Here is a 19,228-nt window from a genome sequence, read left to right as displayed (position 1 = left end):
CCTCCCTGCCTCCCTGCCTCCCTGCCTCCCTGCCTCCCTGCCTCCCTTCCTCCCTTCCTCCCTTCCTCCCTCCCTGCCTCCCTTCCTCCCTTCCTCCCTCCCTCCTTCCCTCCTTCCTTCCCTGCCTCTCTCCCTCCCTGCCTCCTTGCCTCCTTCTTGGTGTCCAAAGCAGACTCCCCAGGCTTGGCTGCAGGGGGCGTTGCTGGACCACAGTGCTGAGCCAGGCACCTTGAGGGTCTCTGCTTAGTCCCCAGGGAGCTTGGGACTGAGAAGTCCAGGTGGTGGATGGAGCCAGGTGAAGCTGCCCTGGGCGGCAGCCCCGAAGGCCCGTGGTGGGGAGGGCCAGCACCCAAAGGAGGCGGCACCTGGAGAAGGCTTGGAGACTTCATGGCTTCTGAGAGCTTGGCTCAGTGGGGACCAGGGGTCCCCATTCCCTGACTCAGGCACAGCCCCTCATCAGGCAACAGGAGTAACTCCTCCCAGCTGCCTGGCTCTGGCCCCCGAGAGGCCCTGTGGTGTCAGGGAGGGCTCGGCTCGGCACCGATATGGATGGAGATTGGTAGGAGCCTGACAGCTTCACAGATTGGTTTTAATAACTCAGCTTCCCAACACCATGTCCTGTCACCCGCACAAGATGCAGAAGGGAAATGGACACTCTCCCTCCTCCCCGCCTTCCCCCGCCCCAGGGCCAAACCCCCATTTGGGCATCTGGGGACAGAGCCCCGTGGCAGCTCAGTGTGACCACCGTGCCTGGGGAGGCTGGATGGAAAAGACCCATCAGGATGCCGGAAGGAAGGCAGTCAATCTGTGCCTTGTTAGCATGCTGGGGAACCCGGCCAGGCTCCGCTTGCCTCAGCCCCAGGTCCTGCGCTAAGGTGGCGGAAACAGCAACAGAAGGAGTGTTTCAGAGCAGGAAGCTCCCCCGAGAGCAGACTCCCACTGAGGCAGGAGGTGTCAGAACCCCGAGATTAAAAGGGAATAGATAAGGTGGTGAGGTGGATCCCTTGGTGTGTGAGTCAGCGCGCCGGGCTGCGGAGTCCTGCTCTTGGGGCCCTGTGACCGCTCCCCGCAGGATGCTGAAATCTGTCTGCAGAGTGGCCCAGCCCTGCAGCCACAGCCAGAGTCCTTCTCCCCAAACAGGCCACTGGGGGAGTTTCCTGATGGGGCCCAGCTCCCTCCCTGCAGAAGGAGCCCCCTTCTGCAGGAAGATGGCCACTGTCCCAGATGGCCAGGGGAGGTCCCGAGAGCGCTGAGCTAGACCCACTGAGGCCCAGCTTCCCGGCCTGTTGGTTCTGGGTCGGGACCTCTGCAGGCTGCCGCTGGGCCCGCTGTGGCACTCAGCTTCCCCGTTTGATGCGCGGGCCATGGGCCGGCAGGAAGAGCCTTCTTGGTCCCCCTTCCAGAGTCTCCTCTTTGGACAGTGATTGCAGCGGCTACGGCAGCAGAACTGATTGTCCTTTGTTCTGCTGTGCCTGATCTGTGTGCCCGCTGTCCCCTTCTGAGGCGTGTGTGTGTGGGGGGGTGACCCGTGCAACTTCCCTGGCTTCAGAGCCGGAAGTCCTGCATCCCGGAGCCTCTCTGAGCCGGGCAGACTTCGGACTCTGGTCACCCTAGAGTGTGCAGATGTGTGTGCGTGTGACCATGTGCACTCGGGGCGTGCGTGCATGTGTGCGTGCATCCAGGAGAGAAAGGAAAAGTGTCTCCTCCCGCAGGCAGCCTGAGTCTGTCCTCTGGGGTACCCCTACCGGACTGTGCCCAGAAGACCTGGGACCTGGTGCTTCAGGAGGTCACTAAGAGCCACCTAACCCACCTTACCCAAAGCGCTGGGGGGCCCCGGCTGGAGCGTTCGCTTCCAGTTGGGCTTTGCACCTTGCGCTCTGGAGCTTGGCATCATGATGTTGGCTCAGTGTTAGGATATGTGGGTTCACGCCACGGCCAGGAGGGCCTGTGCATAGGGAGCTTGCAGGAATGATAGCTGTGTCACCCCCACCCAGGTCCCCTCCTGGGCTTCATAGAGCCCTCGGCCTGACTTCTTGATCGGAACCACAGGTGTTCTGCTTGTCGGGGTTGTGTAGTGCAAAAACCGAAAGCTGATGTTAGCATTGGAAAATTAACTCCTAATCCTGATGCCGGAGAGACCTTTGCGTTCTCAAACTAGGGCATCAGGTGTCATCAGACCGCGAGAATGGGATTGCGTCATTAGTTAGCATGGCGAGTACAACAGGCAGTTTTGGAGAACTTTGCACAGTGTGGTGCAGTGCAGTGAGAATTCCAGACCATTCCGTTTGTCTGATTCCCTTCTTCCGGCGTCACACGCCTGGAAGTCTAATCACCTGGCGCTGCTCCAGCAACACCTGACAGTGTGTTATGTGAGAGCACGTGACGTGTGCCGCTTGGGGTGGACCAGAGAACCCCGGAAACCTAGCACATTTTGGGGCGCCCTCCCAGGGGCTCCACTCTGCCGGCGGCGGGATCTGTGCCCGTGGGCTGGCTCCTTGCCTCTTGCGGCATGCTGGCGGGGACAGACACAGTTGGTGTTTGTTCAGGGAATGCAAAGTGATTTTAACATCGCGCTAAGCGGAGGAAGGTCAGCCTTCTGCTAAGGAAAAATCTCACCATATGCTCTCCTCAAAAAGCCAGCGAGAGAGAGCGGGGGTTCCTCTGTTATTGCGGATGGCCTGACGCCTCACCACGAGCCTGGACGGCGGGCAGCACTGCGGCTGGTGGGGTCTGGGAATCGGGCTTGGGGTGTCAGAGTGCACCCCAGGCAAACGCTCCGCCGCGGGGCGCTCTCCTCGTGCCTCCCATGGTTGTCACGGGCCCCTTTCCCCACTGTTTTGGCGGCATACTCTCTTTTTTGAAAAAAGACTTTGGTGTTTAGAACTGTTTTGGATTTAAGGAAACACCGAGGAGGTAGTCCAAGCCCTTCCCCACCCAAACTGATTCCCCGCTGGGCTCTTCTGTCGGGCCAGGACCCTGCTGCAGTTAATGGACCCACGTCAATACATTCTCAGTAAGCAAAGTCCAGTTTATTCCTATTTTCTGTTTCCCCCAATGCCCCTTTTCCATCCCAGGCTCCCCTGTGACACAGAGTTGTCATGTCTCCTTGGGCTCCTCCGGGCTGGGACAGTTTCTCAGACTGCCCTGTGTTTGATGCTCCTTGACAGTGGTGCGGAGGACGGGGAAGGGGTTTTGTAGGAAGCCCCTTCCTTGAATTTGTCTGGGGTTTTTCTCATGGTGAGACTGGGCGTTTGGGTTTGGGGAGGAGAACCCCTGAGTCAAGGGCCCTTCTCCTGATGCTATCTCGGCGGGGGGGGGGGGGTGCCATCACCACGGCTTGTGATTGCGGACGTTGGCCTCGGTCCCCTGGCTGAGGTGGGTGGTCAGGTGTCTCCCCTGCAAAGTAAGTCTTCCCAGTTTCTGTGCTGTTCTATTTGAAGTGTACTCTTAAAAAACAAAAAAACAAAAGAAACTTCCACTCTCAGAAAAGGGAAGAGAAAAGTGAACAGAGCAGCCTCGCACCCAGTGCACACAGTGGACAGATGTGAGCGTCCTGGCACCCTTCTGTCAGAGAGTTTTGATGTGTTTCTTTTCTCCTAACCTTGAGCAGAGGTGGTTTTGGTTTTCTCTTGCTGCATGACCAACCAGCGGGCATGTGGTCTGCATTTATTTGCTCTCGGTTCTGTAGGGCAGAACTGAGGCCTGGGCCAGCCAGCTCCTCAGTTGAGGCTCTCAGAGGCTGGAATCGAGGTGTCGGCGGGCCCCGGGGAAGGCCCACCTCCGGTCCCGTCTGGGTCGTTGGCAGAGTTCTGTTCCTTGCAGTGGTAGGAGTGAGGTCCCACGTCCTTGCTGGCTGCCAGCCCTGGGCTGCTGTCGGCATCTAGAGGTCACTCAAGGCTTGCCATGTGCCCCCCTCCATCCTCAGCCCTACCTGGGATCCCCTCCCACTGGCACTGCGGACTTGAAGGGGGGCCCCCACCCCCCGCTTTTGAGGGCTCACCTGCTTAGGTCAGGCCCATCCAGGGTAATCTCCCTATATCAGGGTCTCCTGATGTGGGACCTTAGTTATTACAGCAAAAACCCCTCACAGCAGCACAAGAAAATGTTCGAGTCACTATGAGCAGGGGCCAGGCGTCTTAGGGGCATCTGAGAACGGTGTCTGTCATAACGCCTTTGTTGCAAACTATAGCTCAGTGCACAGAATGTGCAAAATATGTACATGCCCCAAAGATATGTATTTATGTACCGTTTATTGGAGTCAACCCCCGCGTAATCCCGACAGTGTTGGGAAACGAACCTCCCCCCGCCCACCCCGTGCCCCTTCCTCCGCAGCCCCCTCCCCACCCAGAGCTGACTACCGTCCTTCTGCCTCTTCTCCTCCTGACTCGATGGTACTCATGTGGCTGCTTCTGTGGGTCCTTTTCCTACGTGTGTCTGTGGCCCTGGGTGATGTGGCTGAGTGGTGGCTGGATTCGAGCGCCATACAAACAGACTTATTTGTACCTTGCATTTGTGCTGGGAGTTGGGGAGGAAGACGCACCCCATTCCACGTGGCAGGAGCTGATTTATTTCTGTGGCTGTAGGGTTTTCCGCTGTACGACTCTGCCTCCATCTGTTCATCTGTTCACGGGTGATGGGCGTTCGGGCTGTTTCTGCGTTGGGCCAGCTGCATACGCCACTTTAGCGTTTTTACCTGATGCTTGTGTATGCAGTCCGTTACTGCACGCGGGGACACATTGAGAAATCCTGACAGTAGGGGCCATGGGGGTGCTTGTTGCAGCCCCACGCCGCCCCCCCGCACAGGTGAGGCACAGGCTGGTTGGACACCTGCTCGGGGCTGCGGAGCTCGGGGCGGGGGGGTGGGGGCCCTGCCACTGCTCCACCCTGGCCCTCGGGTTTGGGGGGCGGCCGCTCAGCCTTGGGGTCAGGGTGTGTCCCAGGTGGCAGAGGTGGCCTGGACTTGAAGGTGTGGGAGGGAGAGGACTCTTCTCTTACGGAGTCCCCAGAATGGTCCCTGAGTCAAGCCCCTCTGAGCTGAAATTGAAGCTGGTAGGTTCCCGTGGGAGACGGAGACAGAGATTCGGGCACCGTTCTGCCATCTTAAGCGCGTGGCTTCAGCGGAGGTCACCCTGGGTGTCCAGGTGGGGCAAGAGGGGGACGTGTTCCAGAAACTTTGATGAGTAGACACAGGAGGCAGCGCCCCAGGCTTTCGCTCGCCTCTTACTGGCCGGTGCCTGATCACATGGCCGCATTTACAGCTGGGAGCCCGGCAAACACTGTCCAGCTACAGGTCGGAGGCGGGGCAAGGGAGAGGGGTGGGTGCCGAACAGAGGTGGTTTTGTGGGTCAGCTCCTGGCCCAGTGGAGTGCCCACTCTGGGTCTGGCATGAACCACGCCAGGACTGATGGCACCTGTCAGGATGGGAGCTCACGGTGTGGCCCCACACCCCCAGAGCAGGGCCAGGCTGGGTGGTGGCCGGGCACCCCCAGACGGGGTCAGGAGAGCCCAGAGGGCTGAGGCCTGGGGGAAGAGATGGAGTCGGGCAGCCTGTGGAGAGGGGCGTAGCGGGAGGGTGGGCAGCCAGGCCAGGGGCATGGGACTGTGGGACTGGCTGGTTGGTGGTGGATGAGTTCCTCCCCTCGCCACATCCCAGCAAGAGGATGCATCAGCTGGGAAGGCGGGCCCGGGGCCAGCAGGTCAGGCTAGCGCCCTCCTGCTCCACTGGGCGTCATCATCCTCTGTCTCCCTGCCGCTCGCAGACACAGACGTCACTGGCCTGTCCCACCACCCCACCGGCTTGGTCTGGCAGGAGCAGATGGCCCTTCACTTTTTTGGAGTCCTTTGTTCAGAGTGGTAACGTGCACCAGCGTAGATTAAGAGATGCGGGGATTTGGCTGTGGGGCGCCCCGAGCTCCTCCCAGGCCAGAGTGCCAGGCCAGTAGCTGGAGTCCTCTCTCCGCCCAGCCCTCTAAGAAACTGTTGGTTCTTCTGTTCGAAATGTCGTCACTGAGCATGAATTCCCATCCTGAGACTCTCCCACCTGGCAGCGTTTGGATCAGGAGCTGACTGAGCCGCCGAGTCTGCGGCTGGTGGTGGGGACCCCTCCTCCCGCTGCCGAGCCGGGGCCAGCCTGGCCAGGGTCGCTCCCCACACCGCCTGGTACTGTAGACGAGCCATCAGAGATTCGGGGTCTGCGTGTAGGGTCTGGTTTCCATGGCAAATTTCTCTCATGCTAGTGAGGTTGCTGTCGGCAGATTTCAGCTTCTCTGAAGGGAGATGCCTGCAAATCTGTGAGGCGAGAGAGAGAACGAGTCTTTGTCAACTTTGCTTAAAAACCTGGCTGTGAATGGGCTCCCCCTTCATGTTGGCACAGTAGCAGGAGGTGGGGAGGCCTTGCGGCCTTCAGACGGAGCGGGGCAGGCATGGGCTGGGCTGGGTGGTGCTCGCGTTGCGAGAACGAGACCTGTTAGCGGCCCTCCTTCAGTGGCCTCCCCCGGAGGCTCGGTCTGCCTGCTCTCTCCAGCCTGATGCTAAGCTGAGCCAACTCAGCCCAGGTGTGAGCTTAACCCTCCCCGAAGCGCCAGTGACCCCGAGTGCCCTGTGGCCTTGGCCTCCTGGACAGTAGGCTGAGACTCACCTGACACGTGCAAGCTGGAGCCCCTGGGCATCTGTTGATAAAGATGGTGTAACCCGTGTACTCTCCAAAGCCAGCCCCGTGGTTAAGAGGGCAAGTCGGAGACACCCAGGGGCCCTCACTGTTAGCGTGTGTCCACACGAGGGTCAGTAGGCCTTGCTGTCCGTGGGTGTGTGCGTGACAGTGAACGCCAACGTGTCCAGGACATGGGAAATCACTTTAGTAGACCTGAGCCTCCCCCCAGTTGAAGATGTCCTCCTGGCTGCTCTCAGCCAGTGGAGAGAGCTGGACTCCCAGCCACCCTCCCAGGCCCCAACCAGCTTATTGCTGTGTCCTGGGCCCGTGCTGCTACGAGTTGGGGTAGCTGACCCTGGCCTATCCAATTCCTCTGGGCTGCAGACGAAAGGGAACTGCCATCTTGGGCTCCTGAGCCACCAGCCCCATCCCTTCTGAGCTCTCGTGCTCTCACAGACCCGTCCCTCTTCCTTCCCACTCACACAGCCTGCATGTTTCCACACAGGCACCTCCAGGGGCATCCCCGCTCCAGCCCACGCTGCCGCCGCCTGAGGAGCTTGGGGGCCGGAGCAGGTGGCCCATGGGGCATGGGTGTGGGCTCGATGGGAGGCTGCCTCTGGCATGCTTTATGAGCAGAAATTCAGGCCAGTTCTACGAGGGGGAGACCGTGGCGGCCCCGTGTCTGGATGCTCTGTCCTCGGTGCCTGCCTTTGGAAGCCTCACCTCAGAAGGCCCCCCCCCACCACCATTTCAAAAACATCAAAAACAAGCACGCATGTGACTTGGCATTTTCAGTCCCGTCCTATAACAAAAATAATTCACAGGTCTAAAATAAACCGGGGCTTGGGATCGGATGCCTCCAGTTCGGCATTTAATGGCAGGCTCGACACCACTGGCCTTGTAAAGTCTCTTTCTTAATTAACGTGGGCTGGCCACATGTGAACTGGGCCCAGCGCCTCCGCATCCGCGGTTCCCATGGGGCCGTGCTGGGCCAGCACCCCTTTGTCTCCGTCCAGTAGGCCCGTCCATTTGGCATCCTCGCCACGGTCATCCCATCGGAGACTCCCTGTTTTCGCTGTTTATCTCCTGTGTGTGTTTCAATAGAAACGTCATTATTTGAAATCCTTGACGCTGCTTGTGCCAGCTACTGAATTCCATTGCCTATTGTCCCGTAAAACGATCCATTAAAGATAAAACCGCCGTGGCTCAATAAGGCTCTTTTCTGGGAACAAGCCACCCTGGGCCTTGGCCGGTCCTGTGTCCCCAGCAAGTGTTTGTATTTGCTGCATCAAGGGACCCCAGCACCGGGACAAATGAGGGAGGCTGCCTCTCCGCAGAATGAGGTTCCTTGGGAGTTAAGATGGGATTTCTTGATAGAAATTGGGCAGCCGTCCATTTGCTGTCAGACAGTTCCGGCTGCCCACTCACAGAGCTGGGGGGGCTCTGTGGTCCCGGCTGAGCTTCTTGCTGCACGGGAGTCCCCCTGGGCCGGAGGGACTTGGAAATGCACTCTGGTTTCTCTCCTGAGTGTCTGGGACGGGGTCCTGGTGTCTCTCCCCTTCCAGGTAGACTGGGCTGGTGACGGCTCTTCCTCCTCCCATCCCAGTGGGCACAGGGACCCCAGGCTCTCCATCTTTGCAGGTCTTTGCACCTCTTCGCTCGTGGTTTAAAGGCAAGTCTGTCTGCTGGATGCTTTTTCTAACGTTTTATTTCTCCAGACTGGGGTGTGGGGTGACCATCCGCCCCAGTTGACCCGTGCCACCCGGTGTGACCATTGTTAGTGCTTCTTTCACACTCCACCATCGTGATAAGGCCGCCCTGCTCACGCCCAGGATAGTGAGCGCTTGTGTCGTGAGGTCAGCCGGAGCTGGTGTCAGATCACGAGGTGGTCCCCTTACCTCGTTTACTGAAGGACTGGCTCATGGGGGAGGGGGCATTCTGATACGCGTTTGTGGCCCTCCTGCTCTGGTCAGAGGCTCTGAGTGGTCACGTTACGCAGCAGCGCCAGCTTCGCTGAGATGCGCATCGGTTCTCCCAGGTCAGACTCTGTGATTCTGTCAGTGGTGGGCACACGCCCAGGTTTATGTTTGACCTCCTTTGTGGGGAGGAGCTCCTGCTTCTGGACCACAGACAAGGGCAGGGTCTACCCTAGCGGGTTTCATGGCCTGCTGTGAATGTCTTTCTGGTGCAGAGGACGTCAGGCTGTCCGCACGCCGATCGTTCTGCTTCCTTACTGGAATGCTTCGTTCTGTTGTTTACCAGCTTGTTCTTAGCTTTCCCAGGTCGAACATTGTGTTGTTTATAAAAGAGTTTGTCACTTTGGCAGCACATCTTTCTGCCCATGGGTCCTCCTGTCCCCGTGCTTTAATAAAAGAGTTTGTCTCTTCCCTTCTAATTGTTACTGTCTTTTTATCTTTTTTCTTGAGCTGTGACAGTGGCTAGCATCTTCAGTATGGCACTGATGAGTGTTGTCATAATGGGTGGCTTTCCTTGTTCCCGACTTTCCAGAATGCCTCTCCTGCCTCATCATGAACCGTGACCATGGGGAGGTCCCTCCTAGGCTAGTTGGCTAAGAACTTTTATTTTTTATTTAAAAAATTTTTTTTCTTTTAAAGATTTTATTTATTTATTTGAGAGAGAGAGAGTGAGAGAGAGAGCCCAAGAGGGGGTAGGGTCAGAGGGAGAAGCAGACTCCCTGCTGAGCAGGGAGCCCGACGTGGGACTCGATCCCAGGACTCCAGGATCATGACCTGAGCCGAAGGCAGTCGCTTAACCAACTGAGCCACCCAGGCACCCGGCTAAGAACTTTTATACTGAATGGCTTGCTGTTTTACATAGAGTTCTATTTGTGGGACTGTCTTTGCAACCCTGGGGATGACAAGACCCTCTTGGTCTTATAATACACTTTGGTGTCTGATTTTCTAAGATTTTACTTAGGACTTTGCAGCTATGTGAGACTGGCCTATCATTTTCCCGTGTGTCTTTGTTCTGTGTTGGTGACAGGGTTTCCCATTCATTCATTCCTTCATTCATTCAAAAATATGCCAGATTCATAGAAGGAGTTCAGTAGCATCTGATCTCCTTGTCTGTTTGGTAACCATGTGCATAAGTGGGCACAGCCCTTTAGCGTGACGGTTTTTTGGTGCTCTCAGTAAAACCACCAGGGCCTGGTGCCTTTTCCAGAGGGGTTATCTGTAGGTTTCTGGTTCCCCTGACCGGGCTCATATTAACCTGGTGGATGCCTTGGTTCAAGGCCTAGAAGACACTGAAGGGCCAGGTGCATCTCTGGCACTGAGCCCAGAAACTGGGGCAAGGACTGACTCATTGCTCCCATGTCCACAGGGCTGGGGCCTTGTTAATAGATTTATCGAGGCATAACTTACCTGCCATGCATGAAATGCTGGACGCAGAAGTCGCCTAATGTGCTTGGCCATTTCAGTAGATCCAGTTGATATGGCTCGTCTCAGTGGTCACCAGATGAGGGGTGACCACTCGTGACTGTGTTTCTCTGGGCCCTCCTGCTCCACTAACCAGCTCAGAGATGGTGCCCCGGCAGCTGGGAGGCTTGTGGGGCAGCCCATTCCTTGACTAGGTCGTTCTGCTTGGCCCACCCAGACCACGGGGCCGTGTGCTGGAACTGTCCAGCCAACGTGTGGCTAGAGTGGGTGCTGGCTGTGTGGGCCGATACGGGGCTTTGTGTTTGAAGATTGCAGCAATAACGGCTTTTCTGCATGCCCAGCACATGGGAGCCCTGGGCTTGTATGGGCGGCTGGCTCATGCCAGGTGGCCTCCAACTTGACACATGGTCTCAGCACTTCCAGTAGCCTCTGCCTTCTTGTTTCTGTTTCCGTAATTATAGCATGTTAAACGGCCAGGGGCCTGTCTGCCCAGGCCTTGTGCACACAGTGTGAAATTAACTTCCTCACCCTCCAACACGCGTCAGGCTGAGCTGACATTTCCAAAGTGCTCCTGGCTGGACCCCTGCTCTTGGCATGTGTTCCTCAACAGAGAGGAAGGCCAGGGAGATGAGCCTTCTCATCATGGCACCTGATCGCTGGGAGCCGCGTACAGTGGAAGCTGTCAGGCTTGGCGATTGTCACCGGCAGAGAGTCGCATGAGTCTTGGGGGGGAAAAAAGTGTCACGGTGTTGCACGTCTTGACTCCGAGCAAGACAATTCCATGCGGGGGCCCCAGGAGGGGCTGAGGGGCCTCGTGAGAAGGGTGGTTGGGGATTTGAGAGCCTTGCCCCCAGCAAGTCTTGTTACCCTTGCAGCAGGCAGGAGAACGTACCGTAGAAATGCTGCTCTCCTGGCAAGGGACCTGAGTCCACCTGTAACGGGGCCCTGAAGCCTGGGGCAGCCAGCACGTCCGAAAAGATGAGGGGTGGCCCGCCGGCACACCCCTGGGCTCCGTGGGGTGGGTGGGATTCCTTCCGCCGGAGTCTCACGTTGCTCATCCTTTGCCCCATGAGCGTGGGTTTTCTTGGTGGTCTGAGAGTCAGCAATCCCTCTGGCATCGCTGGTCCATGGCCCGGGAGAGGAGAGGCAGAGGCCGCCCCCTGGCAGCCTTTCTGAGGTTCCCTGTGGCTGTCCCCATGGGGGCCGTGTGGGGCAACAACACTCAGGATCCCGGGGCTGCTGGGGGTCAGCTGGGCGCACAGGTGCCATGCTGCAGGCACCCCCGTACCCTCGTCCAAGGCATCCTGCCACTCCATCCCGGGCCAGGCGGCCGCGGGCACTCTCGCCTCTGGCTGGAAGGGGGCCTGCACAGCCCAAAGCCTTGCTGCTCATCATCATTGTAACTAACGGCTCCTGAGCAGGTCCCTGCTCTCCAAGATGGTCTGTGTTCCTCTTCATGACACACTCATTTAATTTTTAACTCACAAGGCATTTGCTTATTTATTTTCATTGTTCTTGATAATAATTCTAAGCCATTAGAGGGGAAAATTATATTCAGAAATGCTGTTTCACACTTTATTTGTTTGATGATTTAGAGCGATAGAAAATAGCACATTTGCTGGCTTTTATAGTCTGATAATTATTCACATCCATCAAGCCAGTCCGGGGGAATAAACAAAACACCAAGAAAATGACACTATTAATAGCATCTTCCCTGGCAGACAGGAAGACTCTCCCCAGCCGGTGAGTCAGTAAAATGGCGGTGGCCTGTCCCTTGGCCCGCAAGCAGTGCAGTCCGCAGAGGACGCCTCTCCTTTTAATTACCCAGCCCTGTCCGGCCCCAAGAGCCGCCCGGCTGCCAGGCTGAGGCCTCCGCCCACCCAAGCACCCGCCACCTGCCTGGCGTCACAAGCCCTGGAGTATATTAGGCCCCCGAGTCTGTTGTGACCCAAGCAGGCAGAAGCCTCCTGACGTCTGGGGCCACGCAGTGTCCCCAGGACGGCTCTGCCACCAGCTTGGGCTCAGGCCTGGCCTCCGCAGGGCTGGCGAGACCTCTCGCCCCCTGGCCTCAGTGTTACAGCAGGAACACGGGGTGGGCCGGATGGTGCACCTCTCTAGCGTCCAGGCTGCACTCGTAGACAGGTCAGACCCCCCTGTGTGTTGGGCTGCAGGGCTCGGATGTGATTGCTCACCGCTCTGGACCCGGCCTTATGGGCAGGTTTGCGGGTTTCAGCTTTGGCTTCTTGGGGTGGCCGTGATTGGGGGGGTTGCATTCCCTCCGAGTACCTCAAAGTGTAAATGAAGGAGCAGGAAACACAGGGAAGGCTGGGGGACGCCCACCGTCCTGGAGTGGCCCATCTGGTCCCTCCCCAGACCTGGGTGTCACTTCCTTCAGGAACTCGGTGTCTGGGTGCGGGTCTGGCAGCTCACCATCACGCCTGAAGCGTGTTCCTTCTGGTTGGCCGGTCGTTTGGACCGTGAAATGGCTGGACAGTAGCAGTCTTTCAACCACTGTGCCTCGCACGTCTTGTATTCTCACCTGGGGGGCCCGGGGCCTGGGGTCTCCCGTTGCCTCCCATGTACCTCATTCCTAATCTAAAACTGTTTTATTTTCTACCCGAGGCCCCTGATGTCTGCAGACAACTGCCTTTCCACAAAGGGCGTCTGGCAAATGATGCCTGAATCTGGCTCTGTCGGCCTTCTGGGCAATTCCACGGCATTAATCCGGGAATTATGGAGCCTATCCGGTCCTGCTGCAGCCTCTGCAGGGTCACCTGGAGTGGTTGCCAGGGATACCGTTCCGACAGTGCCGACTTCCAGGACTTTCTGGTTTAGTGTTGCCCAGAAGTACTTAGTGTAGAACGTTCAAAAGCAGAGAGAACATGCAGAAGGGGAAGGGCTGGTGAAATACAGAGATAAAGGCCCCAAGCGGGACACTTTGTAGCAAGTTCCAGACTCCTGCCCGGCCTGCTTCAGGACCGGGACACATTGTGTGTCCCTCAGACTGCTGCAAGCAAGGAGTCCGAGCGATTCCCTCACAGGTGGCCATTCCTTCTGCAGCCTTCCCCAGGACAACCCCACCCCGCCCCTGCACTCCTCCATTTCTGGTTCTGCTCTCTGAAGCCTCCAGTCTGCTAGCCTTCTCACGGCTCACCAGGTTCTGGAGATCGTCCTGCCCACTTCCTTTATCCAGCTTCTCCAGATTCTTCCACCGTGACTTGGGTGCTGGGGCCTCAGACCCGAGCCCAAGTCCGGGGGAGGAGCATGTTGCCAGGTGCCGTCTTGGGGTGGGACGTGGCTGGCCCTGGGGGAGGTGTTGCGCTGTTGGACCAAGGGGACGACATCAGGGCCGATGGGCAGCAGCTTGCGAGGGGAAGCCAGCCTTGCCGGAGGGGTTTCCTGACACTGGCTGAGAGAGGGATGGGGAGAGCCAGTGGAAGTTCTGAGAGGGCTCTGGGGTTGAGCGAGAGTGGCGAGAGGGGCCAGGGGTAGGCCTCCTGCTGGCCACCCGGAGTGGACTGGACCAGAATACCTGGGGAGACTGTCCGAGGAAACCATGCAAGAACCCTTTGTCACCGGCCGACTGGGGCTCCATGTCCAGAGGGGTTTGCAGGCCGGCCAAGTGGATTGATTTTGGCTGTGAAGTTTGACCCTGTGATGGGGACGGAGGTCCTGGGGAGCGAGACAAATTGCTCCCATGTCGGTGACCAATAAAACCAACTCTTTTATGGCCCCGAGAGCTCGCTCGCTGATGGCCAGACAGCTGCTCCTGCCTCGGGGGTTGGTGAGCAGACATGCCCCACCCAGATGGCTGCGTGTCCCTCTTTCCTCCCCGAGCCAGGCCCAAGAGTCAGGGATGCCCCCTCCAGGTGGCGGGACGCGGGATGGGGCTGTGACTAGGATGACGAGGCTCTGCTGTGGGGGCCTCTTGGGGCCCGGGGGGACTTTTCTCCAAGAGCAAATGTCCGTCCCTGTTGGGAGGCTAGCTACTTCTGTAGCCAGCTCACTTGGGCCCCCATTGCGGGGGGCCTCCCAGGGCACCCAGAGGGCCGTGGCATGGAGAGAGGGCTCCGTGGGAACCTACAGCCCACAGGGTTCGCAGCCGTCGGAAGGAGCCGTACAGACGGAGCCTTCACTGACCCCCCTTCTTTGGGCAGGCGGCCCGAGCTCGCTCAGAGCTGTGTGTCAGAAGGACCCACGCCCCAGTTCTGCTTGCCTTCTGCTGAGATCTGAGGCTTGCCTCTTACCGAGGCCCCTGCGGGGGCGGGGGTGTGGGCTGGGGGGCACATCCCTGGTGTTGGGGCTTCTCGGCACCCTGAGGCTGTCGCTGGGTTGTTCCGAGTGGTGGGAGGGCAGCTTTCCCTTGGCGGTTGGAGCCAGAAGTCCCTGTGGCTGTCGGCTTCCCGTCCACCCATGCTTTATAATCCCTCCGGGGGCCGCTCTTCTGAACGCTCGGCCCAGCGTCCTGCAGTCTGTACTTTCTGATAACAGAGGAGCCACGTTCCAACGTATTAAACTTTTAACATCCACCAGATTCAATTAATCTTATCTTTACAACTCCCAATTACAGGCGGTAATTAAGTGAAAGCAGCATTGTAGACTGGGGATATTGCATTAATCATCACAGCCTTGGAGCCATAAATTAGTTGCTCCCATCTTCCGGCATCTTCCCAGAAGGACCGGAATGTTTCATTTCCTTGTTTGGGGGGGACGTTAATCCCACAAAGGTGCTTTGGATTGGGATTAACTTTTATCATCCTTATGTAAGTGATAAAAGGCTGTTTAAAGAAGAGTCACCTCATCTTTGTCCAGACAGTGGAAAATTCTCCGCTGACAACAGAACCGAAGGTGCAGGGCCATCTCCTCCAGGGCCCTGCGGGTGTGCCCAGAAATTAATTATTTTTATCCTAGTAGATTAGAGACCGCCTTATCTTTTGGCCCTGCCCCCTTTTATTTTATTAAAAAGCAATAATAACCCTCTCGATTGGAATGGACTGAGCCAGCTGCAGAGCCTGGGCCGGCTTCCATGTCCTGGGCTATTTCTATCCTGCCTCCCGCACTGTGAGGGAGGGTGGAGGGCTTGCTGCACCATGCGCCCCCATGTCTGACTCATTCTAGAATGTGAGGTGTGCTGGCGCAGGGTCTTTCCCCTCGGCACTGTGGACGTGGGGTGGGTCATTGCGCGGCGTCCCTGGGTGCTGTGGGGGCTGAGCAGCATCCCCGGCTCCACCCCCCCCATGCCAGGAGCACCTTGTCCTGTGGTCGTGACAATCGCAGATGTCCCCAGACGTGGCCCTGTGTCCCCTGGCGGCAGGGTCACCTCTGGGCAGGAAGCGCAGCCCTGGAGTTTCTCCCGGATGGGACTCGGGTGTGCTCTAGTAGCTGTGTAGACGGTCTTTACTGTGCCCCGTCCTTCTTAGGACAGACAGACGGCCCATGCTTATAGCTTGGTGGTGTTACGGACCCACACGCCAGTTCTGCCCGCCTGTGCCTGAACACGGAGGTTTTCATCCTGCCCAGTCTGGGGTGGTGTGTCAGCTGGGTGGGGCCCCTCGGCACCCCGTGCCCAGGCTGTCCCCGTCGGGATAGAGTCCCCGCCGTCCTAGCACGCCGGCTTCCACACACAGTGTTAGCGGATGTCACTCTGGCTTCATCTGTTTGCAAACTTTCACTTTCCATCTTTCTTATTTATGACGGAGCCTCAGGAATCTTTCAAATGTAAAATGTGTAAAAATAAAACTTAGGCAGTGGTGACAAATGAAGTGTTTCTCATTGCTGAGGTTTCTTCCCCGGGTGGCTCCCGGGGCTGGGGGAGTGGGAGGCAAGGAGACTGCCAAGGGGGGCGGGGGGGGGGCCCTGGTCTCCTCTCCGCCCCCCCTCTGGCCCCTCCCCTGCAGCTCCAGTCCAGTGCTCGCTTTTTTAGGTTTTGCTTTTTAAGCCTCATGGAGTAAACGTTAAGTGCCACTGAGTGGGGAGCATGTCCAGCCTGGCATCCGGGAAGGCCATCACAACCTGTGGGGGCCCCAGACCGTGGCCTTCCGTGTGAGTCCCTGCCCTGACAGCCTCCCCGCTGTCCTTCACCCTTCTCACAACGCCCACAGTGGCTGCGGCTCAGTTCTGCTCTGAGGCTGTGGCCGCAGCCCCGGGGCCCCTCAGATGCGTGGTGGCCACACGACGTCGCGTCTGACGTGCCTCCCTTCTCTCGTAGGTACGCCATCCCGCCTGAGCATGGCAAGCGCCTGGAGCGGCTGGCCATCGGTAGGTGTCCGCGCCCCCGGGCTGGGGGCTGGGGGCTGGGCTGCGGGCGGGCAGGCGTGGGGGGGTGGGGGCGGCAGCCCCGTGGTCCTGGGTCTCCCTCTTTGTGCGAGTTTCCATCTCTGGGTGTGGTGGCGTGCCGGAAGATGTCACTGTCTGATTTTTCCATTTCCTTTCCCACTCGTGATCAGATTGCTGTGCCACCCCCCCACCCCCCCATGGGATTTGTCACATCGTGAACGATGCACAGGATGCCATTGCTTTCAACTCTGTTTTTCCCGGGTTGTTAGCACGGAGCTGCCAGACGTGACTGCAGGCTCCCGCGGGCCGGGGAGGGCAGCCGCGTTCTTTTGTCTTCCTCCCGGCGCCTGGTGCTGCATCACGCCCTCCTCTAGGTCTTACAGTCTGCGTTTAGTCTGGAAAACGAGCAGTCCAGTGATTGTGCCCCGCAGCTGCATGGTGACCGCAGGCTGTCTGCTTGTGTGTGCGCGGGCTGCCTCCCTGGGCTCCCTCTGCGGACATCCCCTCCAGCAGCCCCTCAGGGGTCTCTTGGGCTGAGGGGATTTGTCAGGGAGGGTCCCAGGCTGTGTCTGGAGAGGAGGCACTGACCACTTGGGGTAAAGGCAGACCCTCAGGACGTAGGATCCTTGGAGACAAGCCAGACCCCCAACTGGGTGACGCTGAGGCCCCCGACCACCCCGACAGAGGGGCTGGTGGGGTTCCCGCGTTGCTCCCCGTCACAGTGCCCTGCTCTCTGTTCTGACGCCAGGTGGCCGTAAGCGCCTGGGACAATGTGAAGAGACCCCGCTGGCCCAAAGAGTCTGGCCCTCACTGGCAGGCAGCCCCCAGGCTGGCGGGGCGGTTGGGGAGCCGGCCCCGTTGTTCAGGAGCTGCTGGGACAGTGCAGGGGCCCATCCGATCACCCTGACCCTCTGGGTGGCGGTGACAGGCAGCCTGACCCCTCTCCCCTGGCAGCCATGGAATCTTCCAGAAGCCATCACTCAGCGTTGGTGCAGCCTCCCTCATGTCCTGCTGCTGTCCTTTGTCCCTTCCTCATGCCTTCCCCTAAAGAATGCCCACCGTGCTCTTCCCCTGCCCGTGTTGACTTTGGAGATGGAAATGGTGGAGCTTTCTGGAAAATGGGCCTCCCGTCCTAGTTGCCCCCAGAGTTGCCCATCTGTTCAGCAAACGGCTGCTACACACAGCTTCCCCGAGGACGAGGACAGGGGGAGTCTTGTCAGAGAGTGGGGCCAGACCCCCAGGCCCAGGCTTGCCCAGCCCCGAGGCAGGCCCTGTTGTCGTGTTCACCTTTCTGTTGGAAACCCGGACTCTGTCTTCACGGGCAGGGCTGAACCCCACTATCAGGAGCATGCTTCTCACCGTGGAAATGCCAGTCACGGTCCTAGCAAAGAGCGATTTCTCTTATTTATTAAGATCTAAAATAAAAACCAAATTAAAATGTTTTCCCACCGTATTTTTTTAAAATGCAAATTTAGACTACAAATACTAATTTCAAAATATAAGTTAAAAAATATTTTTCCCCGTTGTTTTCTTTTTTTTTTTTTTTAAGATTTTATTTATTCATTTGAGACACAGAGATGTATATAGAGAGAAAGCATGAGCAGTGGGAGAGGCAGAGGGAGAGGGAGAAGCAGCCTCCCCGCCGAGCAGAGAGCCCGACGCGGGACTCGATCCCAGGACCCTGGGAGCATGCCCTGAGCCGAAGGCAGATGCTTAACCATCTGAGCCACCCAGGCGCCCCCATCATGACTTCTTTAAAAAGCCTAGTTCATCACCTTCAGAGGACGATGGGGAATGAATTCATTATTTTGAAGAGTGGTATATGAAGGGAAAAAAATCAAGCACTTGTCTTGCTTTTCTTTTCTTTTTTTTTTAAGATTTTATTTATTTATTTGAGAGAGAGAATGAGATAGAGAGAGCATGAGAGGGGGGAGGGTCAGAGGGAGAAGCAGGCTCCCCGCCGAGCAGGGAGCCCGATGCGGGGCTCGATCCCGGGACCCTGAGATCGTGACCAGAGCCGAAGGCAGACGCTCAACCATCTGAGCCACCCAGGCACCCCATTCCCCGTTGTTTTCTTTTCCTGTTTCCACTGTCACAAATCACCATGGAGTCAGTGGCTCCAAACAGCGCGATTCTCTCTGTTTCCGCTGTGAACCTGAAACTGTCCTAAAAGAGCCCAAATTAACCCCCCAGGCTTATTCCCTCGTGTTTGGAGGTCAGGAGTCCAACATGGGCCTCGCTGGGCTAAACCCAGGCGTGGGCTGGCCTGGCTCCTTCCGTGGCTCAGGGCAGGCTTTCCCACCCGTCCCGGCCTCCAGAGGCACTGGCTCCAGCCTGTGGCCGGGTCTGTGGTCACATGGCCTCCCTCTGCCTCGCTCCCATGGAGACCCTGTGGTGACACTGGGGCCCCCATCTCAGGGTCCTGCACTTAATCCCATCTGTGGAGCCCCTGCCACTTGGAAGAGAACATAGTCCCAGGTTCTGGGGAGCAGGACGTGGACATCTTGGGGGGCCACTGTTGAGCTTCTCACCCCTACACAGCCATGGGTGAAAGCGCCACTGAATGGTCCACCCGGGTGCTCTCTGGTGACCACAGGGCTGGCATCACCCGCCCTTGCCTACGTCTCTGCTTAGTGTCCCCTGGGATTTTGCAGTTAGCCGCGCCCAGCGTGTTCTTCCTCTCTGTGCCTTTTCTATCAGAAAAGAAAAGTCTTGGATGATCTGAGTGCCACCTAGAAAAGCTAGAACCGGGATCCTTTGGGGCCATGGCTACTCTCCCTGGAGCTGGGCCTGCTCCCCACGTCCTTCCTGTCCCCGAGGCCCTGCTGTCCCTAGATCTGGCCTGGTTTGCTTTCTGGGCACATGCGGGAGGTTCGGGGGGTGGGATGCTGGGAGAGGAGGAGCC

At 58.0% G+C, this 19,228-nt stretch overlaps 1 protein-coding gene across 1 annotated transcript in view; it reads left to right on the top strand.

Annotated features, from left to right (window-relative positions):
• KDM4B (lysine demethylase 4B) overlaps nt 1-19,228 on the top strand; it is a 134,763-nt gene that overhangs the window by 62,057 nt on the left and 53,478 nt on the right. The window contains 1 exon segment of the mRNA XM_044916750.1: nt 16,256-16,305. Within this exon segment, the coding sequence (XP_044772685.1) occupies nt 16,256-16,305 (50 nt within the window).

The sequence above is a fragment of the Neomonachus schauinslandi genome, chromosome 1 (genome assembly GCF_002201575.2).
Source record: "Neomonachus schauinslandi chromosome 1, ASM220157v2, whole genome shotgun sequence".
Taxonomy (NCBI): Eukaryota; Metazoa; Chordata; class Mammalia; order Carnivora; family Phocidae; genus Neomonachus; species Neomonachus schauinslandi.
Note: the sequence above shows the minus strand (reverse complement) of the source record. Positions and strands in the feature narration are given on the sequence as shown.